General features: G+C 45.4%; 1 protein-coding gene across 1 annotated transcript in view; it reads left to right on the top strand.

The window, feature by feature from the left end:
• The window catches only part of CDH23 (cadherin related 23), a 556494-nt gene that overhangs the window by 10963 nt on the left and 518971 nt on the right, over positions 1-26560 (top strand). Inside the window, exon 2 of the mRNA XM_019538542.1 lies at positions 19154-19225. Coding sequence (XP_019394087.1) covers positions 19154-19225 — 72 coding nt within the window. The remainder of the gene's footprint in view (positions 1-19153; positions 19226-26560) is intronic.

Raw genomic sequence — 26560 nt, 5'->3', positions numbered from 1 at the left:
GATGCTTGCCAGCTCCTTGAGTACCCTGGGGTGTAGATTGTCAAGGCCGGCTGACTTGAAGGTATCCAGCCTCTCAAGGTGTTCCTTCACAAGGTCAGCATTAATGGAAGGCAGGGGATCTCCCTCACTCGAACCTCTCTGCCTCGTGGTTGGCATGGGCATCCCATGGGACTGATGAAAGACTGACGCAAAGTACCCATTTAATAGGTTGGCTTTTTCCTGGGCATCAGTTGTCAGATATCCCATCTGGTTCAGCAGGGGTCCAGTGTCGCCCTTGCTTTTCCTCCGGCTCCCCACATATCTGAAAAAGGACTTCTTATTGTCCTTGATGCTCGAAGATAGTTGGAGTTCAGCTGTAGCCTTGGCTTTCTTGGTTTGCTCCCTGCAGGACTGTACCAGTGCAGAATATTCCTCCTTGGAAATTAATCCCATCCTTTGTAGGCCTTTCTTTTTAGCATTAGGAGGTCTGCAAGATCCCTGGAGGGCCAGGGGGGCTGCTGTGCCCTCTTGCTGCCTTTCCTCCAAGATGGAATAACATTAGCTTGTGCGTTGAGGATCAGTCCCTTGAGGAGCAACCACTCTTCCTGAACTCCTCTACCCCTGGGGTCGTGGTTCCTTAGGGCCTCACTGACAAGCCTCCTAAGCTTGTCAAAGTCAGCTCTCCTGAAGTCAAGGACTTCTGAGTTGCTGACTGACTTGCCAGCTTTATGGCGGATGGTGAAGGTGATCAGCTTGTGGTCGCTGTCACCCAGCTTCCCATTGATCACTAGGTCACCGATTAGGTCATCCCCTGTAGCTAGTACCAGGTCGAGCAGCGCTTTGCTTCTTGTTGGCCCATAGACTTCTTAAGTCAGGTAGAGGTCATCCATGCACGATAGGAAGCTTTGCGACTACACGGATTTTGCTGAGTGACCCTCCCACGAGATTTCCAGGTAATTGAAGTCACCCATGACAACCACAGTCCTGGAGCATGCGGCCTCAGCCAGTTCCTGGGTGAACTCCTGGTCAAGCTCAGGACTTTGGGTGGGAGGTCTGTAGTAGACGCCCACTGTTGTGTCCCCCGTGCTGTGTTCCCCACAGATTTTAACCCAGAGGGTCTCAAGTGATCCACCCTGGTCGCCAACATCAGCTTGCAGGGACATGTAGCTTTCCTTAACATAAAGAGCTACACCCCTGCCCCTTTTATCTACTTGATCCCTCCTGTACAGGGTATAGCCATCTATACCCATAGTCCAGTCATGGGTAGAGTCCCACCAGGTCTCCGTTATCTCTATGACATCGTAATTATTTGTGTTAAGCAGGAGGACAAGTTTGTCCTGCTTATTCCCCAAGCTCCTGGCATTTGTGTACGGGCAGGCAAGTGTACCCTTGGGGTCTCTTGCCTTGCCCACAAATTGTACCAGGGCTGGGGCAGGGGTGAACTCCCTTAAGTGCCTTGGCCTGCTGGCTTTGCAATGGTTGCTAAGCGGGCCAGCAGTGGCGGTATTCCCCCCATCCCCCAGCGGGCTTAGTTTAAAGCCTGGTGGAGCAGGTCAGCCAGTCTGGCTGAGAAGAGGGGAGAGAGGTGGAGGCCATCTCTTCCCAGCAGCTCACTGCCTGTCTCATCAAAGAGTGGGCTGTGGTCATGGAAGCCAAAGCCTTCCCGATGACACCAGCGCCGCAGTCTTTGGTTAACTATCTGGATACTCCTCTCCCTCTTCAGCTCATACCCTGAGACTGGGAGGATCGAAGAGAACACTACCTGTGCCCCCCCACCCTTTAGCCCCGCTCCCAAATCCCTGTAGCACCTTACGACCCAGTTGGGAGCACTCCGAGATGTGTCATTGGTGCTTACATGAATAAGGAGCATGGGATAGTGGTCTGTGGGCTGGAGGGGCGTAGGGATTTTCTCCACAATGTCTCGGATGCGGGCCCATCGGGAAGCAGCAGACTTCCCGGGCTAAGGTGTCAGGCTGACTTGGACAGACTACTTTGCCAGTTACTGTTCTACTCTATTTTCTTTGATTTTTCTTTTTTTTTTCCTTCTCTTCTCTTAACTTGAGTAATACTTTTTTCTTGTCTTGCATAGGGGAGGAAACATTGTTATTTCAGCGAGTGCGCTTTGTGTAAAACTAGTGAATGCTGTTGATTTGGTAAGAGTACCGTTTCCACTGTTGATTTCACACTGCAGAGAACACGGGGACTCCCAGATTAACTAGTTCAGGAAAATAAAGGACAAACCCAGATGTTGCAGGTGCTCCATGTGGAGCAGAAAAGCAATGGTGGGTTGCACAACAGACCAGATTGCTATTATGTGTGATCTGTACCCACACAGTAGTAGGGGGCTTAGAGGAGAAGCCTTTGTTACAACAGGCAAAGTCTCCCTGGTAGCTTTGAGCTAGTAATGGCGATACTGAGCTTTTATTATATGCATCATCTTTTTCCATTACACTGCTGATAGACTGGTCTGCTGTAATCCTGGGTCACTTGCTTCTGTTTCCTACACTTGATATATTGAAGCTAACTGGTCTAAAAGAAATTTCATACACACACCCACTTTCACATGCTATAAATCATCCAGGATTATTGGAACGCAATTTAAGATCTCTCTGGGGAGAGCAAGCATGCTGATACAGAAACGGGCTCTAAGGCTAGGGACAGAAGTTACACACAAACCAGTTTAAGTGATCAGAAACTGGTTTAAACCTGTAACAGAATAGAAGTTCGGTGCACATAAACCCATTTCAAAATGGTCAAAACTGGTTTAGGCAACTTCTGCCCCAGACCCCTTCCTAGCTGAAGTTAAATCACAGTCCTCCAGCATCCCAGCATGCTCTGCAGCCCTGGGCTGGACTGTCTGTTCCAGCCAAGCAGGGTTGGTGCTGTCCCTCCTTTCCATAGCTGGAGCACTGTCACTGCTCTGGCTGGCTGAGAAGGGTGGTGGTGGGATACCCTGCTCTGGAATGCAGCCAGGACTGCCTGGGAGAGGGGCAGCAACCCTTGCCAGGCATCCCCAGTGCCCCCACCCCCTTGCTGCTTCAGTGGCAGGAGCAGGGGTGGGGTCAGACCCTGGTAGCCTGAGGGAAAGCAGGGGTTTAATTTTCCCCCATTGAAAGTTCACCCAGGGCCATGGCAGTGAGACGCCAGTAGCCTGAGGGGAAGGGTGGGTTTAATCCCTCCCCACCGCCCCAATTGCAGGCAGCAGTGGTGGAGGAAACAATATGGCACCTTTGGTCAAGTCCCTCTGAGGAAAAGCCAGTGGGTCACAGGGAGAAGGCAGGGAGAGGGGACGTAACCTGGCTGCAGGGAGGGGGAGGGCTGAGGCTAGTTACTGAGCCTGACTTCACTAATTACACCTTCTGCTGTGGTAGCACAGCCTAAGAAGGGGTCAGCGCCTGCCAGCCCCACACAGGGGCCATGGTTTGCAGGCAGGCTGCAGCTGCAGGGCAGCTCCCCGCCCCCTCGGCGCCAGAGGCAGAGTGAACTATTGCAGCAGGCGCAGGTGAAGAAAAAGTCACCTGCTGCCTACATGCAGCAGCACTGGGCACTCAGGGCAGGCTAGTGTGGACAGTGGCAGGGGGAGACAATAGACCACTGCAGTTTGGTGGCCCTGCAGCTCAAGGATGTAGGTAGTGACTGGCCCATTGCAGCCCACCCCAAGTGTCCAGCAAGCAGGTGGCACGTGACAGGTGCCTCATGTCTGTGCACTGCGATGGTTCCCTCTACCATTGCAGCCAGGAGAGGGAGGTGGCCTGCTGCAGGCCAGTCGCTGCCTTGGCCCCTGGGCTGTGGGGCCATGCTAGCTAGGGCTGCAGCGGTCTGTTGATTCCCCCCACAACTGCCCATGCCCCTGGCCTGCAGCAAGCCACCCCGAGCACCAGGTGCTGCTGCACACAGGTGGTGGGTGACAGGTGCTTCCCTAGTATAGGTGGCAGGGGAGTTTCTTGGTGTATGTAACATTTCTGGAAATTGCGATGTGGGCAGGGAGGATAAGAAAGAATTGCCAGAGTTATGTTGAGGGAACTAACATATGCATGCTACGATGGTTTTAAGGAGATGTTTATGAGCCTGGCTTTAGCATAATAATCTTTGATTCTGTGGGCAAAGGGTGGTAGGTTCTTGCCACAGAAACCTGAACCACTGCCAAGCATTGCCAATTTGAAAGAATCATTTTTTTTCAATTAAATGCCATACACCTTTGTTGTAGTCTTTCCATCACTTGCTTTCTTCCATAATAGTGTGCTCAGCTCTATTACAGCAGGTGCAGGGAGGTTCTCAACCAGGGGGTTATGGTCCCTGCCCTGAGGAGCTTTCAGTGCTCCAGTTTCAATCTTGCAAATTAAGAGAAACTTGCCTTCTGCATCTATTCAATAGTGATGAGCAAGTATCTGGTGCTGTAACAAACTATGTAAACCCCTATTCATGATCAGGAGTTTGAAACAAAGAAGAAAGTGAATTTTAAAAATTAAAAATCTATTGCAAGTTTAAATACTAACCCAACATAGCAGGGCAGGGACTTGGCCAGCCACTGAGCAGTGGCAGAACTCTCCATTTGGTTCAGTCAAGCTGACTAGAGGAGGCTGCTGTAGGAGTGCACTGTATGAGTCGCATCCTTGGACAAGGTCCCAGAAGGTCAGACATGAATGTAAACTATGAATCAAAACCTCCTCTTAAGCTTGCAGAATCAGGCTACAAATCTTACAAGGGCAGTTTCTCCTGTGACTGGAACTGATGTTTCAGAGGCAGGAGGGGAATACAAGGAAAAGTTAACTTGCCTCTCAAACTTAAACAAAAGCTGAAGTTTCAAGTTGTTTTTATGTTTTAACACAATGGCTTTGTCTACCACTATCACCCCCCATCCTCCAAAGGGAGGGGGGTGCTGGGGGCATGTGTTTGGCCTAATAAACAAGTTAATTGTGGTTCCCCTGGAGTGTGCTATAAATGAAGGAATCAGGGGAATGAATGAGGCTGATGAGGGAACAGAATATGCTATACAAAAATCTTAGTATATTGCAATCATGGGAAAAGAAATACAGAAAAACTTTTACTAGACAATTTAATGGGTCATCAGCAGTTGATTAGGTATGTTGCACAAGTGAGTCTGCTGGAGCTGGCTAACCACGGAATATTGAATAAGTTTTATGTAATGGTAACAAATGGTTAATTTTGAGACAAGTATTTATAGGAGTTTCCCCCTGCCCATTACCTGTGCTTGTCTGAAAGAATGATAGGTAATTCATGAACTAACTGATTTTTCTAGTAGCCCCTTCCATTCTCTCCTTACCCCTCAATTTTTAACAGGCTTCAACTACCAAGTGATTAGCCACAGTATGCTGTTACTATATCAGGCAAAGCATCACTTTCATTAGCTTGAACAGCTAGTGGGCCTTGGAAAAGTCTGTTGCAGTGAAGTGCCTCTCACTAAGAGTTAAGTGAGCTTTGTGCAAAACCAGCAAGGACACTCTTGATTTGGATGGAAAGAGAAATGGGCTGAGAGCTTTTGCAGCAGAGGCTGCCTAGTGTGAGCTGTGCTCCTGGAGCACCTCTGGCTTTTCTGAGATTCGTCCTTTCAGCCCAGAGCTCCAGCCACTGCAGGAATGAAAAGAAGTAATGACATTTGTTGTTTAGACATGTAAACATTACAACTGGAATTGGAGTAGAGAGAGCTAGAAAAGAACTGGGAAATCCTGAGCATAAAAATCAGTCTGATCCTGAGCTGCTGTCTGTATCTGTTTTGGCTTTTTTTGCACAAAGGTGGACTTCAGAAGGAGTTTGGTATGGGTAGTTTGTTTTGTTTTGGATGGGGGAGGAAGAGGAGGTGGGGTGAGGAAACAAAGGAGTTTGGAAGTGTTTTAAAGTAGAGGTTGGGTTCTGATGCTTGTAAATGTCTAGCCCTAACAGAAACTATTTTTTACTACAGAATGTGCTGTTTGGCTCTCAAATCTATTATTTAATAATTGAAGACTGATTCTAGCAGTCAGACATGCTCTAAACAAGTAGAGTATATGGTAATCCCCTCCCCTCCGCCAATGCACAGCCTTTCTGATCTGAAACTGATGATATTCCTGTTCTATTCTCCCTCCTAATAATGCAGATTCCAAACCAGAGCCTAAGTATTCTGGAAGCAGTGAAATTATTTCTCTGTGCTTAAAACTAAGGCAACACTATGGCTAGGGACACACATTGCACATAAATCAATTTAAGTGATCAGAAACTGGTTTAAACCTAACAGAATAGATGTTCGGCACATATAAACCAATTTGAAAATGGCTGAAACGAGTTTGAGATAAACCTGGTTGAATGTAATATCAGAGTTAACTGATTTGGCTCAAACTGGTTTATGCAAGACTCCTTGCTGATTTAAGTTGTATCAGAGTCCTTCAGCATCCGGCATGCTTCCTGGGCTGGGTGGAGCTCTCTGCAGCACAGTAGGGCTGGCCTCTCCCCTCTGCTCCCTGGCTGGAGCTCAGCACAGATTTGCAGGCATAGCAGGGTCTGCTGGCTCCGCTCCCACTCCATGCTTAAGCATCCCTTCCTCCTCTCCACCACAGTAGGGACCATAGCCAGAATGTGGTGTGCTAGCTAATGCTGAAAAATGGCCGTCTCTTCAATTTCACTAGGACAGGCAAACAGGACAGTGACTGTTTGGGCTTTTGGAGGTAATTAACTGGTCAGCCCCTACGCTATTTAAGAACTTTGAAATAATGTGGGGAGAGGGTATTGTTTTGCCGATTGGGTGATTGAAGACTGATCAGTCATGGCTGCCAGTCAGGGTACAGGGGAAACTGACTCTCCTTCCTCCTTGCTTCTGCCTCGGGGCCACGGTGCCTGGTGCTGCAGCAGTAAGCGGTGAGCACTGGGCAGACCTTGCTCTGGTTCCTGTTGGTGGCACAGGGAGGGGTAACTAAACCCTGTCCTGGCCAACTCAGCCTGGGTTGGCCGCCTGCTCTAACACCCCCCAGCACCTGGCCTGAGCAACTACTGGCATGTGCCTCAGTCCAGAGAGCATGTCTGTCCAGTTACAAACCAGTTCAGCTTAGGTGGGTTAGACTAACCCGCAAAGGTTGAATCAATTAAGGCTTTGGGTTTTTGAAGGTCTGTCCCTAGCCCTGGTGCTTGGAGTACAGCTGTTACCTTCCAGCCCAGCCGTAGACAGAACTGTTCCCTGCACCCCAACATGCAGGTCCCTCAGACATTCTACCATGTCCCCCAGATGTCCCTCACTGCCCTTTATACATTGCCTCTGCCACCACAAAAGCCTTTGGTTCCACTTTTGTTTCCTGTTATCCCACATATCTCCCATGCACCGTCCCATCCCATTGGGCTGCAAACCCCATCAGACCCCTCCCCCTGCTTCGTGCCCCACTAAATCCTACTCTGACACCTTACTTCACCCTTTACAGACCCATCCCCATCATGCTTCAGCACCCCTTACCCCTTATCTGCTTCATACTCCACTCAGCTGTCCCCTACCCCTCTTAAGCACCCAAACTTCAATGAAGTCCCTCACATCCCTGGGCCCTCCTCACCCAGAATCCCTCTTCATCTCAAACCCCATATGCCTCTCGCACCCCTCTGTTCCACAGGCTGTCTTCCAGTGCCAGGTTATGACATGCTGAGGCCCTAAACTATGTCCAGTTTAAGAGGCCCAATATGATAAAAATAATCCATGAAAATGGATTTTCATGAAATTTTAGGATGAATTATTGTTATTTCTGCACAAATGTATGAACTTAATATGAATAATAGTTGTGGAGGCATATATATGTATATTTTTGTCATAGTGGAACAATGTTCCCTTTTTTTTTTTTTTTAAAGGCCCCTCATATTGTGAGGCCCTAAAATGTAGTTTGAGCCTAAATCTGGCAGTGCTCTCTTCCCTCCCCTACACCCAGAGCCCACCCAAGCCAGGCGTGGGGCCCCAGGGCAAATCAGTCCATGCGGGGCCCCATCTGGGACCTGAAGAAGCAGCCGCTGCTGTCAGCTGTGGAGCGGGGAGTGAGTGGCTGGACTCAAAGCAAGCAATGGTGGTGGCACAAACTTGCTGTGGCTGCTCCGCCCAGCCCCCAAAGTGCGGGGCCCGGGGCAGTTGCCCTGATCCGCACCGCCCCCCAGGGACAGCCCTGCCTACACCCTATTTCACTCCCACAGCCCCAAACCCTCATATGACCCTCAGACCCCTCTATCCCACAGACTCTCTTCTCCCCCAAAATCCCCGTCGTGCCAATGACCACTGATTCAGCCCCTCTCAAACATTTCTCTCTGTACCCACCCCTCCTTCACTGCTGCCTTTTCTCACATGATGTCTGTAGCAGGCCTCTACTGCTTTCCACACCTCAATGTACAGAAACAAACATTTGGGGTTGGAGGACTTCTTTGGGCACTTGCAGTGTCCACACCTGGGGCAACCAGCCCCATGGGATCTACTTATGCCAATCTTTGTGCTACCCTCATTCTGTTGCTGATTCAGTCTCCATCTGCTGCAATGAATAATACACAAAAATGTCACAGCAGTAATGTACCTTTTGCCTCCCTTTTGCAACTCTTACCTGATTCTGACTGCTGTGCCACTGCAGACCCTAGTTTGCCTGCATCCTGGCCCTCCCCTCCCGTCTGTAATTTGTGGTGGTTTGAATTCCCTAGGAACAGGTGCAGGTTCCTAGGTAGTAGAATACTAGGGGATGAGCAATGAAGCAATATCAGGAGGGGATAATAGACAGGATATAGTAGAAGAAAGGATAGCATGATTAGTGAAAGAGGAAGGTTTATAAACACCTATGACCTGTGGGCTAAATGCAGCCCATAGAGCCATCACATATGGCTCAAAGGGCTTCTTATGGGTCAGGAAATTTGGTGGTGTGGGAATGGTGGACATTAATATGGCCACCTTTCCCCTGCCAAATTCCAAGACCCGCATGGCTGGCCAGGGGCCAGGTTGAGCTGCCAATCTTTCCTCTCCCCCATGGGGTCGGCCATGCCCCCTACTCCTTCCATGGAGTCATATGCCCCCTTCTTCCCCCTCCTTTCCCCCCCCCCGCAGGGCAGGGTTGGGGCCAGGCCACACCTGTGGTCCTGGATTGGGGCTGGGCCATGCTCCTTCCTCCACTGCAGGGCTGGCCCACACCCTCTTTTCCCCAACCCCACAGGGCTGGCTGGGTCTGGGACACACCCCGTTCCTCCTCCTGCAGGGCCAAACCAAACCCCCTTCCCCTGTGGGGTCAGGTTGCCCACTCTCCTCCTCCATGTGGCTGGACGGTGCATGCTGCGCCGGATTGGGACCACTGGCTGGATCTGGTCTACAAACAAGCAGAGCACTGCCCATTCCATCTGGCCCCATTCCTCAACCTGGGGAAAAAGGTTGAGCACCACTGACCTATGGAATAAGGAGATTAGTAGGACTCGAGTAGATGATAATGAACCATGAAGTCAATTGACTCCCTCAACTCTGCTTGAATAAAAATGTGGCTATCCTTGCTGGGCAGCTTATTGTCAGCATTGAGTAGAGCAGGAATCAAAAGGGTGCAGCGCAGGGAGGAATCTGCCCCTGCCCCAGGGGCCTGGAGAGTCTTCCTTTGACTTCTGTAGAATTTTGCAGTCGTTATACGATGTATGCAGACTGAGCTTGTACGTTCTGACTTCTTCCATCTTCCATGTGTTTATCTCTGTGCCTGTGAGAGTGTCTGTCCTTTTTTAAAGTAATGGGGTTTTGTAAGTGTACGAAGGCCAGTAATAGGTGTGCCCTATCTCTGCACTGCTTGCTGCATTGCCTCAGAGCTATCTGAGGTGCATCTTCCGCTACAGGAGTCCTAGCTGCAGTAACTTGGAGCTCTCAAAGAAATGTGAAATTACTTAGACAGTGCTGTGCTGCCGTGGTTTGATGTGCTTTGTCCTGCACTTGTCTAAAATGACAAAGCACGACATGGTGTGAATATCCCTATACTTTGCATATTGCAAATGTTTATTAGCAGATATGCTGTGGTAACATTGAGCTTGGCAAATGGGGATCACATCCTTGATATAAGTGTAGGCACTAATACAATAAAAATAATCATAATATCTTCTAGGTTTTATTAGATTACTGTTAGGAGTCACCTTCCTCGGGGAGGAAGAAGTTTTTTCCTGCATACTCCCATTTCCCTCTTAAAATTAGAGTATGGATTGGGAGAGAAAAGAACAAGACTAATTTTGCCTTTGGTAACATCATGTTACCAAGAAAAATGCCTTGATGGAAGCTTTGGTTTTCTATTTGCATGCCCACCCTTGAAGCTAGTGGTCATATGAAGAAGTGTGAAAATAATGGATTTTTGTGTTTTTTCTACTAATTCCAAAGAAACTGGGGGAAAATACTCAGTTTGGTCCAAAATCAAATTTTTCCAGATGTTTTTGTTTTTGTAAATTGAAAAGTCAAACCCATTTAGTGTCAGATGAAACACTTCCTTTCACTTTGGTTTTGGGCTTTTAAAAAGATGTTATTTTTTAATGAAATGGAAGGAAATTTTGAAATGATAGCATGCCTATCTAGAATTGGAAAGCTAAAGTATTTTGTTTCAAGACAAAATGTTTTTGACCTTTTTCAGAGTGTACATCAGCAAAGTTAAAGTGAACTTACAAAATTCTTTAATGTTCCTCATCCAGAATTTAAAAAAAAAAAAAAAAATTACCCGGTATGTTTTGTATCTGGTACTGTTTTTGCCCTGCAGGTTCCAGTGAGACAGTCTCTTCGAACCTTTCTTCATCTTCCTTTTTCCCGTGATGGGGAGGAGGGAAGGAAGATGTCTATTTCCCTGTACCCACCTTGATTTAACCTATTAAGAAGACAGAAAAGAGAGTTCAGAAAAACATTCAGAATGTGTGCCTTTTTTTCTTCTTCTGATATGTGGAGCTGCCTGTACTGCCACTAGATCCGACTCTGTATGGGCCATACCTTACATAAGGATGTGCTTGTATTTCATGAGTTAAGGGTAGATTGCTGATGGTCTTTGCTTTAGCAGTGTCCTCACATTTTACCATGTACAATTCAGTAGGAGAGTTCTTGCAGTATAGCCCCCAGAAGAGCTATTCTTTTTCCCTAAGCCCTCAGGCATGTTGTGATAATTTTAGTAGTGGTTACACTGTCCATTACCTGGGTCATTCAGCTCAATGTATCCAGGGGATCCTACTTCTTTTGTGAAAACATTTGCCATGTGTTCTATCCAAGAGAGAGACTGTAGCAAAAGATGCATAGATCTTCAGACTTGGAAACTGAGAGACTAGGATTTATGTGTTTGAACATTTTTTCCCTCCTCATCATTCACAAAAATGGTAATACTTTTTGCTTTCCAAGAAAAGATAGCCATACTTGTTTCTCTGTATATCTTCTCTCGTTCCCATGTGTTTTACACTTGCTCCAAATGCCTACAGATACATTGGCCTATATTTATTTAACAAGGGATTTTTTTTTCTTTTCACCACAGGGAATAAAAAAAGAAGGCAAAATTTTTCACTGGGAACAAATCTCATTTTCAAGAGTCCTGACAAAATGAGCCATAAAATTACAATATTTCAAAGCAGTCCATAATTCCGGCACAGACGGCTCTTCATCATGGAATCTGAAAGCTTGGAAAAATATAAAACTCATTAGATTAAAATAAACCACCTACTGTGAGGAAGAAAAGCTTATTTATCAATATCAATTTACTTCTGATTACCCTGTATGGCAATTGGTTATTTTTAGGAATTATGATTTGCATATTGCTCATGCCAATTTGAATTTCTTTAAAACTTTACTCTTGTTTCTTTAAAATGTATTTTGTAGGCTGAGCTAGAAAGGTATGATGAGTTGTTGCGCAGGAGCTACTGCTACAGATTGAGCAAGACCAGAATATTTGTGCTTGGAATAGGTGTGCAATTTGGGGAGGGTAGGGATTGGATGTAACAGTACAATGGGTACAGAGAAGTGTGAAAAGTATTCAGTTTAAATGTTGACAAAAATCAGCTGAGGTGTGAACTGGATCCACGTTCATGTAGCAGCAGCAGGTTCCCCAGGCTTTATCTGTATCTACAGCTTTCTCATGCAGTTGGATCCAAATGCATTTGGACCTCTCTAGAAGTTAGTGAAGGTTAAGAAGTTGCTGTTGGCTGCTACTTTCTTGTTCACAGTTTGTATTTACTGAGAGACATTGGGCAGGAATTTTCAATGGGGTCACTAGTTCTGCTGCTTGGACTAGCTTTGCCTGCATGTTCTCAGTAGGATTCAACCTGAATTTAGCTCCTGCAAACTTTTCTTATTTTTGAACCACCAGGTAGGACTATGTAAATTAATTCTTACAAGTAGAAACACATCTCCAGACAAACCTTGGTAAAAAGTAAATCACTCATTGGCGTCTAGATTTGACTCTCCTGTAGTGAAATGGCTGTGTATTTTAGGATCATAGAATCCTAAAAAACTAGGGTTGGCAGGAGGCCATCTAGTCCAACCCCCTGCTCAAAGCAGGACCATCCCCAACTAGATCACCCCAGCCAAAGCTTTATCTAGCCATAAGGCACTCCCTTAATGCACTGACCAGTTTTCCATATGGGAGCTCTGGACTGCTGTTATTTGAGGGGAATGCCCCTGTGAGTTCTAGAAGTCATGTGATGTCCTTTGCTCTGAAATCTGAATCAGATTGCAGAACAGTTTGTCATAAGTGTGAAGGTGTTAAGGTGCATTTGTTTGACCTATTTATAGATTGACCTATTTATAGATAGAAGTTGGAGTGGCAAGGTAGATCCAGAGTTTGCATTCGTAGGAGATACTTTACACCTCTAAGGCATTAGAGTTGCCTGCACATGTTGAAAGACAGAATAGAGCTCTGAACAATTTTGAAATGGATTAGAAAACATGATAGAGCTCATTAAGGAGTTGCCTTTTATTCATCTGTCTAAGAGTCCTGTTGGTTGATCACAGTCCTATATGTGACCATCTCTAAATATCAAAGAATCAGGTCCTGCATAATGCCACACTGGATTCTTTGTGGTCATCATTACTGATGTGTCTCCTCATTTTGAGATCTTCTTACTCAATGTTTTAGGGCATCTTTCATATCCTCATTGAGAAGAAAGAGTTCATGGGCTAATTGAAAACATTGGGAAATATATATTTTTTTCATTCAGGAGCAAAGAGTATGGAAATAGAGTAAACAGAGAACCAGCTGTGAGGTGGAAAAACACTGAATTGGTGGCAGTCAGAAAGCTATAGCAGAAGAAGCCTTTTTGACAGGTGGATGAATGCCACATGTGCACACTCTGATCCCTACTGGGTTGCTGGTGATCTTCTTTGTCTTTGCTGAGAGGAAGTGAATGACATTAGTAGGTAGCCCCAGCTGTTGTGTTCCAGCTGCAATTATCCTGTGAATGGAGGAAGGGAAAAGGGTGTGGAACAGAGGCTAGTTACTTGCTTGATGTGAATCAGGAGACACTAGTTAGGGAAGAGGGAGGTTTTTAGTGAGCAGCTCTTTACACAAAAGCTGTTTGAGAGACACTTTGATTTACACTTTCATTTCTTCTTTATGCTCTTGGAACAGCACAGAGCAAATGGAGAGACTGACACTGTAAATTACAGACACAAATATTGCAGTGACATTTGGGAAAGAGAAGACCAGGTGGGGGAAGGGAAGTAAGGGATTGTGGGTTTGGGATTATAAAAATGCCAGCAGCAGCCCAAATGTTTCTTCATAGCTGCCAACAGGGCACAGACGATGCAGAAACTGCTGCTGTTCTAACTAAGGCAATTAAGGATATTTTGTATGTATGATAACTGTTCACTTGCGGAAATGCCCCAGCAGTGCATTTAAAATAACCAATACAGGTGCACAGACTTATAAGATGACATTTACCAGCCTGAAAACTATACACAGAACACCAAATCTGGCTGGGTGTAAGCGGGTGAATTTCTGCTGAAGTCCATAATTCTTCTAGGTGAAATGCTGGCAGCTCCTCCACAATTGTTGCCAATTTTACCTTGACTAATTTACAGTGAGTGTACAGAAAACTGGAGCATGTGCCTGATGAACTCTCTCTGAGCAGGAGAACCAATAAACCAATGCAACTTAGCATGAAGTTGTAGTCCATTTTAAAAACTCTGGTTTATCACTGTTCTTCTGCATTGGCTCAGCTCCAAATTACAGAGCTTTGAAGCAAATACAGAAATAGCTTATACACTGAGGCAAGCCTAAAAGACATCCATTAGTTAAAGGGTTGCACAAGCTGCAAGAAAAGATTTGCAATCCTCTATGGCAATCTCTTGACAGGCATACCATAAATTATCCCTGGACTCGCCCAAAGTGCCACTCCAATCTCTTTCCCTTATCTGATCTGCTGCTCAGCTTCCTGCTCCCTGTTCTTTGCTTCCTGACCAAGCTGTTGCTTTGCTTTCTGCTTCCTGTCCCCTGCTCTGTGCCTGATCACATGCTCTGCTTTCTGCTCCCTGTCCTGTCTGGCACTGTGCTGCATGTTCCCTCGCCAATCTGCCATGTGCCACACACAGAGGCTACCTGTGCCACTTGTGGCACCCATGGTGCAGGATGGCCACCCTGCTTGATGGAAAGGTACAATATAAAACAATGTTGCAGAAGTAGGAATGACTGAAAGGAAAAGAAGGTGAGGGGATAAGTCCATGAGTTGGCCCTTCCCTTGTCATGTTGCGTCTCTTTTGGAGATGTGGGTTAGCAAGTGTAAAGGAATGGGTGTCACTGAGAATTGAGTTGTACACCTTTAGAACACAACACAGAGGAGGGCCTCCAAATAGGAAGTGATCAGATAACTAGTCTTTGTATAAAAAAATCACATAACACAGTGGACTGATGCTATGATATAATGGCCCTCTCCTAACTTGATTGATTTAAAGAACACAATTTCTGGAACCTCATCCTTTAGTTTGAAGAGGAGAACCTTTGTGCTTTTTAGACGCAAAGTTCCTTCTAATGACCCATGCAGAGATGATGTTAAATTCTTTCTACAATTCATATTTCTCTGCCAAATCCTTCATGAAAAGAATATTGTTGGGGAAAAGGCCCAGCTTAATATTCTCTATATTATTTTAAAGTATTTTAAAGTTTTTTCCCACTTTTATCCAACTGGCATCAGAGGATGCCAGTGAACATCTAGCTTGGGGTTTTGTTACTTGACTCCTTGCTTGAAGAGGGAACTTCTGGATTGTTTATGTCAGGCCGTGATAATAAGAATAAGAATAATGGACAGCCAGTTGGAGTTGGCCATGGCGAGCTGTAGGAAAAACAGTAAGCAGGCTGATGGGGGTTAAGTTTTGTGTTTACATGTGTGGGGAGTATCTTTATGTTAGAGATGGCTTGAATCTGGTGAATTATGAGGACACCAGAAATACCATGCAAGTGGGAATGGATTCACTGAGAGCTTTGCTTCCCCTTTTGAATTAATATTAGCATCCAAAATTCCTTTCATATGGGGCAGAAACCATTCCATTTTTCCTAACTTCTTCCTAGGATTGGCACCTCTACTTCTTCCTGTGATGTGGCTTTGTGAGGGGAGTAGTGGGGTACCCTGTGGCTCAGCGTATGTGAGACAGATATTTTTTTCAGACTCTTTCCTATTGAGTAGGAATGCTCAAGGGCCACTTCCAATCCAGAGAGAGTTTTAAGATATTCATAATCTTGTTTTTCTCTCTTCATTTCTTACAACTTGGGTTTAAGGCATTAAAAATACTGGATCCTTTTCTAGCTTCTCTTTTAGCTAGAAAAAACTGCAGTCAAATAGAGCTTTGTGTCCTGTTCCTGTGCAGATATGACAGTCTTCTCAGGTTTAAAGCAGGAGGGAGACTTTTATAACCCTTCCACGTCAGCATGATAACCCCCACCAAGTAATCTTAATAGTATACAAAGCTATATTTGTAGGCATATTGAACAGTCTGCATGCAGCAGGGAAGTGCAAACCCAATGCTGATATCCAGTTCTGGGCTAGGATTTGAGAGAAGTTCCACATGATAGCAAATATATAAGCTGTTGAACTGTGATCTGATCTTCCTGTTTACCTGCTCAGATGGGAGTTGTACCTGCCTTAACACTTTATGCAGGATGCATTGTTTTTCTCATTTGCTCCTGGTGTTCACCAGGTCTATTGTGAAGTTTTATTGTGTATGTAACCCACTAGTGAATATATTATGAATGCCCTTCTGTGCTGGTGGGCTAAGGGTATGATTTATTACTGGCAACAGCTCCTACTGAGCTGTGGCTCTTTAGCTCCAAAGTAGAGCAGCTTTTGCTTTCTAGCTCTGGAGGTCCTTGGTTCAGTCTCCTACATGCAGCACCATACCTAGACTCCTGGCAGCCCCAGGCAGACTTTTAGTACCGGGCCCTGCTTTGCCAGAGATGATGATGATGATAATAATAATAAAATTGCTATCTTTGGGTCCCCTTTCTGACTGGGCCCCAGGCATCCACCTGGTTTGTTCATGCCTGTGTCCAGCCCTCCCTATGTGTCAGCCAAGTGGGCAACTGTCATGTGTTCTCATCCCTACATATGCTCTTTAAACCAATCTCTAGTAGTTGGGCCAGATTGCCAACTGATATTGCTCTGGCATAAACTATGAAGCGATGTTTATTCGTAGTGGTTTAGAATGTGTCTTAAAGAATCCAGAAAGTGAAAAGGACTTTAGAGACAAATCAGAAAAATTAATTCCTGTTGCAAAAAACCCAAGGTTTGTGATCCCTCACAGTAGGATTCTTACCATTAGTGCAGATTTTCTGCTGGACTATCAAACAGACTTAGAAATCTGCCTTCTCATATTGTTTTGCAGGAGCAGGATTTGAGGTTCTAGATGAGATGCAATGAGTGATCACAACAAATGAAGGTGTCATGACATGGGGTGGAGATGACAAGGGATACAATCAAAATGACTCGATCATTTCTGTTTTTTAAAGCTATGTATACTGTGTATACATATAGCAAGCATGTGTGCATGTACATAATTTATACTTGGCTTTGGGACATATATTTTAGACTAAGCCATTAATCATAACTTAAGTTGTATTTTGATTCCGTTTTAAAATAGGAATTTCTTGTCTTTTTAGGCTTTGGGGTATTATTTTTGGTTTTTTTTTAAGCACGGTTTCAAATGCCTCTTATTTTATTAATCTGAAAACTGTAGTAAGCATTTGACCATTCTATACATATCTATTGCCGTATTTCATTCTTTTTCTGTGGTAAGACTCCATGTGCTCTGTTAATACTAGCCTGGGCAATTGTAGAAACTAAGTGGGGTGTTGGAGTATTGATTTGCATGTTAATATACTCAAGCTGTTCTTCCAGCTCATAACTATTTCACAGCATTGCTGGTGTTCAAGAGCTTTGGGTGTGCTCATATGTTCTGTCTGTTGTTTTTTGCATTGTACTTTGAAATTTTGGCGAATTTTTAGAGATTTTAGTTGTGGTCTCCCAGACAGTTCTGCCAACACAGCTTAATCTTGATGTTCATTGTTCACTGCTCTGCCAGTCCTGGGTTCTCACTCAGCATTGCCAATGCTGTTGATTTTTACCTAGTATTTCAGTGCTCTCAGTCTTTTGCTAATCTTCACATGCAGCACCCCATTGCTCCAGCCCGGTATTTGTAGATACCTTTTCTAAAGAGGAAGTACCAGTTATGTAAAATTTATGGCAAGAGTCTTAAAATGTAAGCAGACATCTAGTGGAAACTAAAAAGAAATCATCAGTCTCATTTGATTGGTGACAGAAGCAGTCATCTAACCCTTGTTTCCAGAGATGAAAGGCTAATGCCTTAACTGTGAGACAGTGTTGCACTGTAATTATCATGGAACAAATTCATCCCTGCTGTCTCTCCATTGGCTTCATGAAATTGCACCAGGGAGGAATCTGATCCACTAACTTTAACCCTTTGATTGCCACATCTGGTATTCATTTGCCTGGGGGTGGGATGGCAGGTTAGGTCTTTCCTTGCATATAAACTTATAACATATAGTCATGAAGTTACACAAATATTTATTTTGCTGGATGCCTTCTGTTTGGATTAAAGCATTTAAAAGTGGTAAAGGCATCCTTTATTTTCTTTCTTATTTCTATCTAGGGGACAGATATTCAGCTGAAAGGACAAACTAGGAAAGTAATGATTTGACAATCTCATCTGACAGCAAATTAGATAGCCACTTGCAATGTGGTGTGACGGCATATTTAAAACTCTGGATTACATGGAACAGAATAGTGGTTATCACTTGATCTGGCTCTGGTAAAATGATGCGCTGCTTCTGATCACCTCAACAAATACCAGGAAGATTCCAAGAAGTAGGAAGAAAATTAAAAGAAAAGGAGCAAACTACTAAAGAATAATTAATGAGGCAAGGTTAAAAGCTGAATATAAGTTAGACTAAGAATGATTAAGGTAACCACGATGTCTTAGTATGATGCAATTAAAGCCAAGGCAGGCGAATTGTTTAGAATAAATCATGAGGCTGAAAATAAAAGTAATGTACGCTGAGCAAAGGAAAATTAAGCCTGGGCATTTACAAAAATCTTTGCTAACAATGAGATGTATTCAGTGGTGGAGGGAAAAATCTCCCAAAGGGCATAGTAAAAAACCCATCACTTGAGACATGTAACCTTTCATTTACAAGAATGTTCCCCTGGTGAGTACCAGCCTAGTTAGCCAGAGTCATGGGCAAGATAATCTTATGTAGGTCATGTGCAGCTCTAATTTCTTTGAAGCTGCATAATTCAGTCGCCTGCTGACCTGAGTGGCACTGCTCTTGGATTATAGATTCTTCTGCCAACAAGGAGAGCTCTTTCTGAGTCCTGTGTCCAAGCACTGGCCAGCTTTTGTCAGCTTCTTAGGCTGTGTGTGTAGTCATCATGGAATGGGCAGCACCATCTGTCAGAGTATTTTAAAGGGATACTCCAAGTATTCGGTGGCTAAAGAACTGTATTTCTTCCCTTATTTCCACATTCTTTGTGTGGGTTGAAGGGTAAAGCATTTGCAGGTTTCCTACTCTCTAAACCACTTTTAGATCTATTAATGACAAGTGCTACATAAGAGGCAGGTATTAAAAGAGTGGCTATGTTTTATGCTGTTCAGCTAATACATTTTGACTTCCTGTTTGGGTTCATGGTAACTTTATTTGCATTGTCATTACTATAATGTGTGACTAGACTTTGACTTTTTTTTCTTGTCTAACAGGAACCATGAAGTGTTACTTCGCTGCCAGTAGCCTTCTGTTCTCCCTTGTGATCTCAAGGCTGGTCTGTTTGGGTAAGTAAATTTTCCCTATATTCAAAGCTTAATTACCATTCCTTCTTCTCCACCTTTCTCTTTGCTCGCTGCACCATCTTTCTGGTTCAAGCTGTGTGTTGGGATTTAAAGAGACCAACAATTCTGTGTCTGGGTTTCTGTCTTGGGGCAAAGGGATTCCATCATTTGTTGAGAGTTGGTGCTCCTCTACCAGCAGGGTTTGCTAGGATCGTTCTCTAAAAGAAATTTGGAAACGCCTAACATTTAAAGTCTGAATTTCACTCTGTATATGTTTAAATTTAGGAAGAGAAGTGAGTTTCTTTTATGTAGAATAAAGACTTTAACAGAGAGCAACATGCTTTTTGTGTTCCGCTAGAAAATACCTTGTGAGAAATACACTCCTTTCAAGCTTTCAATTTATGGTCCAGGCCATTTTTCCCTTTTAGGAGACAATGTATGACAATTTAAGCTTGCATGTAAGTGGTGGCATTGGGTATGTCCTCTACATTTGTGCACTATGCACCATTTGCATCCTGTGTATTTTATGCCACTTTGCCATGTCCTCCCCACCAACCAATCTCCTGCTGTATAAGGACTCCTTCCCTAGGGCTTCTTTGTACTTTTACACTAGGTGACTATGTGTATTACTCTTATTTGCTGCCAGAGGTGCAATGCCGTCATCTGAGCTACTGAACTTGGCTGTTCAGATGCTTAATGAAACAGCTTTTTTTTATTAAATGACACTGCTGTAAGCCTGTCTGGTGATCAGAGCTCTTCATCTTTAAGCCTACTTTAATCACTTGCCTCCAATACTATAATAAATCCACCCATATACTGGGGTGATTCTCCTTGGAAATCCTATGCAGGCTTTATGACCACTGCATTCTGGCAGCAGAATCACAAATGTTTCGTTTTCTAACTTCATGTTTTGTAAAACAAACAACAGGAAGGTTTTTTTCCATAATTAACATTCAGCAAATGAAAGCAATGAAGCAATAATATGATACGCCACTTGACAGCACACTCTCAAATTATGTTAGACTGCTATCTTGCTTTTTTCCTGCACTTTAATTCCATGTAACACCTAGCAGTTAATCTTAAAATTGCCTGGGGCTACAGTTAATTCTTCCCAAAAGTTAGCACTTTGAATGGTTGAATGGTGAACAGTATTGGTTCTGGCTCAAAATAATATCCACAAACACAAGCAGAACATCAAAGGGACAGTGTGGTAAAAAATGTGACGGATACAGCTTCAGAAATACAAGCCTGTGCCTGAGGGAGACAGAGCACCTCCCTTATCTCAGCCAGTTTAAGGAATCTGGATATGCACCTAAGACATTTGATCAGTAGAGGGCAGTGGAACACGCATGTAAACCAGGTAAGGCTCAGTCTGTCACATACTCAATTTCTTTTTCCTAGCACTAAGCAGTTGAAATGATGCTTCAGTTGTGCTGGAGCTGTTATCAGTAGGGGAGGCTATTCTTCACCTTCTTGGAGGTCTACAAGGTTAATAATGCTGCGTGTGTGGTCCCCTGTTTTATATAAAGTATGGATCTAATATCAGAGGAATACTGCAAGACTGGCAAGGAGAAGACCCCATTGGCAGTGATAACTGAAGTATCTTTTGTGGCAGTGCACAGTGTCTTCTACTTCTTTTTTCTTTTTAATTCTTTGCCCATCCAAGCTATCACAAACAGTGGCATGCTACCTCTGGGGTCATGCACATCAAGTGTTCTTATAGTGCTTTTATTAACACTTCAAATGGGAGCACGCAAACAATATGGGAGATGATTCCCCAAGCCTACTAATGCTTCACCTGGCCCCCAGTTTTTGGAAAGTGACCTGTGGGACTGGAAGGTGTGATTGAGAGGCTTGTTACAGAATCTAGCAGTGGTGGAAATCTCACATTTGAGTTGGAAATCTAAGTAATTTTTTTGCTAAATGTGGATACCTGAAATTAGGCTCCTATCCCTTATTGTTGGGACGTTTTAATATTGAGATATGCCAGCACCACAAATTGTCCTAGCAGACAAGAACACACATCATAAAAAGACATTCCTAAAAAATATAGTAAACCAGTATCAACCTAGCAAAATTCTTAGCCCCTCTTTCTAGTTTTTTCTAGTCTTACCATCATGAGCTTAGATGCGTTTGGGAATCTATGAATAGAAGGAAAGGACTGAGCCCTGTGTTTGGAACTGAAACAACATTTGTGATCTCTGGATCAGGCACAAGTGGGGATATGTAATACTAATTGGGCAGCAGGCTGCCTTGACATCCCTGGTAACTTATGAAACTACCAACCTGTCTTGATCACCAGCAGCAGGACAAGAGAAAGAGAGGTTTTGGGACAGCATTCACTTTTTTCTCTCTTATTTCTGATCCAAACAGAATGCTTCTGTCTAGGAAGTCTTTCCTTTAATGGTGATGTGAATGCCTTTGTCTCAGCTAAATGAGGAAATAACTCCTCTTTAGCTATAGGAAATCGCTTACTATCAAATGACAACAGTTGTTAGCAACAGATAATTTTGCTTGCGTAGATGGAGCCAAAATCCTTTTTACAGTAAGTGGGTAGAGTAGAGAGCCTTGCCATGAGCCATCAGTTCTCATCTGTTCTTGATGTTCTTGTGGTGGGTAAACCTCTACTGAGTAGAAATGAGAGGAGCAGATACTATTTTTCCTTTCTGAAGTTAGTCTGTATGGGTGTTGTTACATGTTACAATTCACACGTGTTATGTGGTATTAAACTTAGAACATGCTCTGAGAAGTTGCATGTTAAAGTTTAATACCATCTCTGACCTCCACAGCTCTGACTTGCTGCTAGAGGGCTGGCGAGCAGGGCTGTGGCTAAGAGCTGGGATGCTTGGGTTGTATCCCAGCACTCAGATGAATGTGAGGGTTAGAGCAGGAGAGCTGGAGCCAGGACACACAGGCTTAATTTATAGCTCTGGGAAGCTGGTGAGGAGAAAGGGACCACCTGTGCTGGGGGAAAACTGAAAGGGGCATAAGGTTACTGAAACTCTATCTCTGGTATGTGACACTTGAATTTGGACACTTCACTTTACAACAAAATGTGGGTCAGTTTGTTGCGCTGGGCCACTGAGGGGGTGTTCTGCAAGATGAGAGATGGACAGCTGATCCTACGTGTGTAACCCCATGGAGGGGGTTTCAATCTCTGGCAAATTGGTGGTTTTTATTGCTAACAAGTGTTTCCTACTCCTGGGAGGACCAAATATCTTTGTACTGTTCCCTTGTGGCTCCTGCCAGTCAGTTTGGGGCTGCACTCCCCTTTGCAGCACAGCACCCCAAGCAGGCAGATGGCTACGTAGCTGCCCCACAGTTCCATGATCCCGCCCCACTAACCCCCCTCTAGATGGCTGTGGTTTCACACTGGTAAGGGAGATAGAGCATAGAGACACCAGCACAGGGAGAAGCAAGCTTCAAGCTCCAGCTTCCCCTCTCAGCACAGAGCTGCAGCCATGGGGTGGGGGTTAGCCTGGTGGGAGCGTGGAGCCAGCGGGAGGAAGAGGAGCATGCTCTGTGCTCCTGCTGCCCCAATCCTATGATCATGGAACCACAGTCACCAGGAGGTGGGGGCTGGGGCAGTGGGAGGGTAGAGATTGCTTCTCCCCCTTCCATTGGCTCCATGCTCCCCCTAGCCCCTCCACCTGCTAGCTGCAGCTCTGCACTGATAGAGCTGCAGCTGCCAGGAGGGGAGTTGGGGTAATGGGAGCATGGAGCCTCAGGGCAGCTCTGCTGCCATTTATTTTCTGGGCTTGGGGCTGCTGTACTGTACAGAGAGGCTGTTGCAGCAGCCCTGGCCCTGCCTGCCCATGGGCAGTACCACCCCTTAGCACAGTAGAGTTTGGGAGGGTGGATCAACCATCAACCGGGAGTAGGGTGCTGGGAGCAATGCATTCTGGGATGCTGGAGGGCTGCAAATTGGGGTCAGACTGATGTTAATGCAACATGAGCTGCCTAACACCAGCCAAAGATGATCCTCACCCAAAGTGGCATAACTTTGCCACTTGGCATGTGTTTTTCTGCTTTAATGGATTTCCCTGCTTTAATCCCTGATGCCTAGTTGAAGTTTCTGGTAGCCTACTCCAGCCTTCATGGGACTATTTCTTCTGGCTTTTTGTTGACTGTAATGAAAAGTGTGGATAAGGGTTTTCTCAGAATTAATTCATTATTACTGCATTTTCTTGTATATAACCTGCGCCTTCTCCCCAAACCATCTGTGGGACATTGAAGTGCACATTTTATGCAAGGAAAAAGACTCCCAGTGGGCCTGGACACTGGTGGTGGTGGAGTGGTGGCAGTATGAATTGCTGTGACGCTCTGGGAGCCACAGCAATTAAAGCTGCCACCACTCTCTCTTTCCTACCCACTGCCCCTTACACCAAAAGGGTTGGTTTGGAGCTAGAGTACTGGCTTCAGTGTTGGTGTACAGGGCCAGATTTGGCATGCAGCTGGAGTCTGCATGCTGGATCAGGCACCATCAGGTTGTGTAGTCGCTGAGCTGGCAATCCATATAGAGCCCTCTGTGTTGTGTGGCCCTGGTGCTGGTATGCCAGATTGGGCCATATGGCCTGGAAGCCACCATACCAAATTGGCCTCTGCCTGGCAGCCCCTAGCCCCAGCATGCAGATGCCAGACCTCTGCTCTTACGCATGCTGCATGGCAAGTTTATCTCTCTTGGGGCCTTGCAAAAATAGGCTGTGTGTTCTGTTCAGGGGAATGTTATATAGGAAAAATATTGCAGTAAACAGTTCAAACTCCTCTTTAGAGTAACCACTAATGAGCATGTATCAAGGAGGTCAGCCTGACTACAGTGTCCTGAGTTGCTAATCAACACATTTTGCTGCTTGCCTCTGAGGATTGAAAACTGGTCTATGGGGAAAGCTTGAGATTTCCCATTTTTGTAGTATAAAGCTGCTCTTGCTCCCTTTCCATTGGAAGCTGGGGAGGGTGTGATCAAATATATAATCTCTGTTGCTTTCAGAGGACAGACGAGCAACATAATGGGCAGAGCTAGCTGCTAGAAATAATGCAGCTGAAGGAGCATAAAGACAGGAGCCACAAGGCTCTTACTTGGGAGCACGCTGAATTGCAATAAGTAATGAAGAGTAGAACTGGTGCAGTGGGACCAGACTGATTATGAGGCTTAGAATAAACCATTGTGTGAGGTTGAGAACATGTAACTGGAAGGGATGGGGTGCAAGGGAATATAAGCCCAGCTCCTGAGCCCTGAGGAGAGAAGCCCTTGTCAGTGCAAGCTGTTGTGGTGGGGAAGCTGAAGGCCTGGAAAGGTACTCTGAAAACTGGTAGTGAGCCAGCTGATTGAGGGCCAGGGTCTTGCAGTAATGTAGAGACCCAAGGTGGGGTTTAAGACCATTAGAGACTGGTTGGTATGGGTTTTTGTTTTAAGTGTGAGGTTCAGGGTGGCTTAAAGGGGGTCGTGTGGGGAGGAGAAGATCACGGGAGGCAGCCAGTAAGGTGTTTTGTACTGGGGCTGAAGTGAGTGATGCTAGGCTGAGTGCAGTCTGCTCCTGCTCACTCTAGGACTCTGGGGAAGCTTCCCAAAGAAACAATGGGCTCCTAGGGCATGTGTAGACTAAATGGGGGCCCTAAATTGAAGCAGTGGGTTTTAAAAAACACTGCTTCAGTTTAGGGCTGATTTAAACCCCTGTGTTGTGCACACCCTGCTGCTGACTTACCTGCCTCTGTGGTGGCAGGGAGGGGAGGGTGAGCTGCTGGTGGGTGGAGCGGTCCCTGGGCCACAGGAGGGGCTGATGCTTCCCTCCACAGCAGTGGCAGCCCCCCCACCCCCACCGCCACCCCACTTGGCATCTGCCTGCAGGTCCCTGGCTTGGGCGGTCCCAGGGAGGCACCACAGCTGTGGGGGGAAAAACTGGGCCCACAAAAAGCTCAGGCAGGCTCTGGGGTGGGGGGGATGGGAGAACAGGCTCACTGCTTTTGTTGGGCAGAGCTGCTTTCCCAGGTTGCTGCCAGGCTGCCTGCAGGGCTTTCTGCAGAGGTGTGGAGCTCAGAGCCTGGTGCTTTGCTTCGCGACTGTAGAGGCAGCAAACTAAAACTCCTTGAAGGAGTTTCAATTTGCTGCACCCCGAGTCATTTAAGGCGCATTATGCCGCTGAATTTCCTACAGCAGCTGGAATTAATGTGCAATATGCCATCGAGGTGTGCAACCATTGACACAGTTACAGCAGTGCAAAAGCATTTAGCCCGTTTTTAAAGTGTTGTGCACACACGCCTCTTGTTTCGTCTGCACATGGCCCTATACATGTGCAGGGAGCCAGCTCCAATGTGCTGGAAATCCAGCATGTCAGAACACACTCAATTAATTAAGTCTGCTGCAGCGTGGAAATAAACAGACTCTGGTATCATGTGTATTAGTGTCCCCCTGCTGAAAAATGGTAGTAGGGTGCTTCAAACTAAAACTTGTTCGATGAGCTTTGCTTCAAAGTGCCTCACTGCCATTTTTCAGTGCAGGGGATGCTGATGCACATGATGCTTGGGCACTTTTAATTAAAAGTTCTGGCTAATTAAAGCCCTCACCCCCTGGCACCTCATGTAAAAATGCCCATAAAGATTACATGAAGGTGTTACAGGCAAAGTAGTGAGTGGGGTACTCTGATGAGCTGGAGTGGGGCAGGATTTGTTCAGCCACCCTCAGGAGTCATTCCTGCTACATCAGAATACAGCCCATGCCAGCTATCCCTGATCAGTAGAATCCTCCTAAACCTGTTTCAACTGCCTTTTGGTGGTGTTTACCTCCTGGCAGCTCTGAGGATTTAGGGAAAAGAAAAAGGGGCTGAAGGCTGCATGTATGCAAGGTACAGAAGGTGCTAGCACCACTGAGCTCAGTGCCAGTTAGGCCTCTGCTGGAGTTCTGTGTCCAGTTTTGGGCTCTTCATTTAAGGATGGAGATGATCCAGAGACAAGTGACAAAAATGATAGAGGCGAGAAAAGCAAGCCATAAAAAAGCTAAGGGAACTCGATCTACTTAGTTTGGAGAAAAAGAGATTGAGGAGGCATAGCAAGTCTCAAGAGCATTAAAGGCTGCCATGAAAATTGAGGAACACTGGTTTCCTTTGCCACAGAAGGCAAATGACATCAACTGGGAGGAGCAGTCGGCCAGGTCTAGCCACTCATGAAGGTTCCTGACATGCGTACAGGACCTACACCTCATGCAGGAGGTACACGTCCCCACTAGAGAAAACGCCATACTGAATCTGGTGTTAGCCTCTGGGGATGACCTGGTGGGGAAGGTGCTAGTACAAGGGAGGCTAGGGGACAGTGATCATGAAATGATCCAGTTTGCTATTCAGAGAA

This window comes from Crocodylus porosus, unplaced genomic scaffold (assembly GCF_001723895.1).
Source record: "Crocodylus porosus isolate Cpor-Errol unplaced genomic scaffold, CroPor_comp1, whole genome shotgun sequence".
NCBI classification, from domain to species: Eukaryota; Metazoa; Chordata; order Crocodylia; family Crocodylidae; genus Crocodylus; species Crocodylus porosus.
This window is presented reverse-complemented; position numbering and strand designations above follow the sequence as displayed.